Below are 2,068 nucleotides of genomic sequence, written 5' to 3'. Positions count from 1 at the left end.
ATGTTTTCTTTATGTCGAAATTTACAATTGTCAAGCATACTAGTGTGATTCTTACATGTCCTTGGTGTAGTGAACCTTTTGATTATTTTATGAAAATATGGCAGTGGGTGTTCATATTCGAATGTAACCAATCCCTAATAAATGACAATGGGCAATAAAAATTATCAATCGTTGTCCACAAAGAAGGGGGAATTTTTCTTTAAACGCCTTAGACAAAAACTTTAGATCAGTTCGATTTTTATAGTCTTATTATTAATTTTCACAATGCAAAATATTTAAGATTATATTTATCAAGATAGTAAATGGAGAAAGGTAGCCCATCACACACTTCCTATTATTGCTTTTCCTATAAGAGGCTAGTAATAAAAAGCGCCGAAAAGATAAATTAATGCATACCTTAGCCTCCCTAATGCTTAGACCTTGAGGTGTAAACCTAATAAATGGCACTAAGGCATAAATTTCAAAGCAATTAATGAAGCCTCGCGTGAAACGGGAGTCAAGGCATGAGCTTCAAATAGCTTTATTAACAATAGACCCCAAGTTAATTTTATACACACTATAAGATATCCTGTGTTTCACTGTTTTACTTGATAACCGGTAATATAGTAACATATAAAATAAAAGTATAAATATAAAAGTATTTCTTAGTTATCGGGAATTTCATTTACTATCATAACATGTTATCACTGGCTATATTAATTGTTAGAGGGCCTAGACAATGATGCAGCGTCAGATGCCGGGACAGCTGAATCATCATCTGCCAATGCCTGATGTTCACAAAGACATCCTCTCTGTCTCAGATGAATGGGATATGTATCCATTCCCACATGACGTGCATGGCATGCTTAATAATCCAGACAACATGCCCAATCTAGATGCTATAATACGGTAGATGAATATTACAGTTGCTTCTTTTACTTCTATCCTTGCCACTGCAACGGCTAGAGAGCAGTATTATATTCTGCGTGAGAATTTATGTCCTCTTGTTGATGAATTGGAGCATGATAATGCACTAAAAATTACAGGTATGTTTCTGGAGCTTCCCCTGGCAGACGTTCTGCATTTGCTTGTATCAGAGGATGCTCTGAATGCAAGAGTTGCCGAGGCTATGGAAGTCCTGATGGGAGCTCCGTCGGCTAGCAGCTCGGCTGACCAAGTGGACTCGCATTCAACAGTGACAACCTTGTTTCTTGGGTGCCTTTCGTGGTTCCCGGCCATCTGGAACCAACTCTTTTCTAGTGAGGCCACAAGAAACTAGAATAAAGTCTTCGGGTTATATTTAGGTTTTGAATTTGATAGATCAAATACTTTGGGTTTATAATAAATATTTTTTAGTTTCAAATGATCTTTTGGATTCTTAAGATTCATGATATATGCTTCTTGTTGTTCTCAAGGATATACAATATTTTAAATTTGATGGTAAACAAATAAATATTCCCAACTGCAAATATATTTTGTACATTGGTCATGTTTTGCAGAATGATGATTCCATATACTGAGCAACATATGTCGCAAGATTTGCAGTGGATTTTGGTTGTACTGAAATTTTTAATCAGTATATATTGGCAAGGAAAGTTTCTTTAATTGTTTGAAGACTAGTTCTCTGTTTTGAATTAGAACCATCCACATATATATACACAGAGTTGTTGCCTAATCCGTCTATGATTCTACGCTATTTCCATTCATAATACAGCGTCTTATAATGCATAATAGTTGACTGATTTAAAGAGTTGGGTTATCAAGATGGTCAAGCCCTTCCCTGGTTGAATAGTACGAGGAAATATGATTAGAGGGTTGCTCAGCCATCTTTGCCCAGTGAAAATACACACGACCCAAGAATAAAAGACAACAATATCAAATATATCTTTGTAGAAGTTGAGAAAGCCCAGAGATCATGATAATATAATAACAAATGATCAAATCCCTAGAAATAAGGAATTGTGCTGATTGCTAACATCTCTAGCCTTCATGGCAAAAGCAAAACCTCTCATAAAGTATACCTAACCGTTGTTTCTCGAAAGCATTTTCTGTTTTGGTCCATTAATAACATCTTGAGCTCCACGATTCA

At 35.6% G+C, this 2,068-nt stretch overlaps 1 protein-coding gene across 1 annotated transcript; it reads left to right on the top strand.

Annotated features, from left to right (window-relative positions):
- The first annotated feature begins 20 nt into the window (after window positions 1-20).
- On the top strand, window positions 21-2,056 carry LOC111389715 (polyadenylate-binding protein 2-like). Its single transcript, XM_023014661.1, has one exon. It carries the CDS (start codon window positions 893-895, stop codon window positions 1,256-1,258), a length of 366 nt encoding a protein of 121 aa, XP_022870429.1. The 5' UTR covers window positions 21-892; the 3' UTR covers window positions 1,259-2,056.
- The last annotated feature ends 12 nt before the right edge of the window (window positions 2,057-2,068 follow it).

The sequence above is a fragment of the Olea europaea genome, unplaced genomic scaffold (genome assembly GCF_002742605.1).
Source record: "Olea europaea var. sylvestris unplaced genomic scaffold, O_europaea_v1 scaffold6143, whole genome shotgun sequence".
Taxonomy (NCBI): domain Eukaryota; kingdom Viridiplantae; phylum Streptophyta; class Magnoliopsida; order Lamiales; family Oleaceae; genus Olea; species Olea europaea.
The sequence above is the reverse complement of the archived record's forward strand: the minus strand, read 5'-3'. Positions and strand labels throughout refer to the sequence as shown.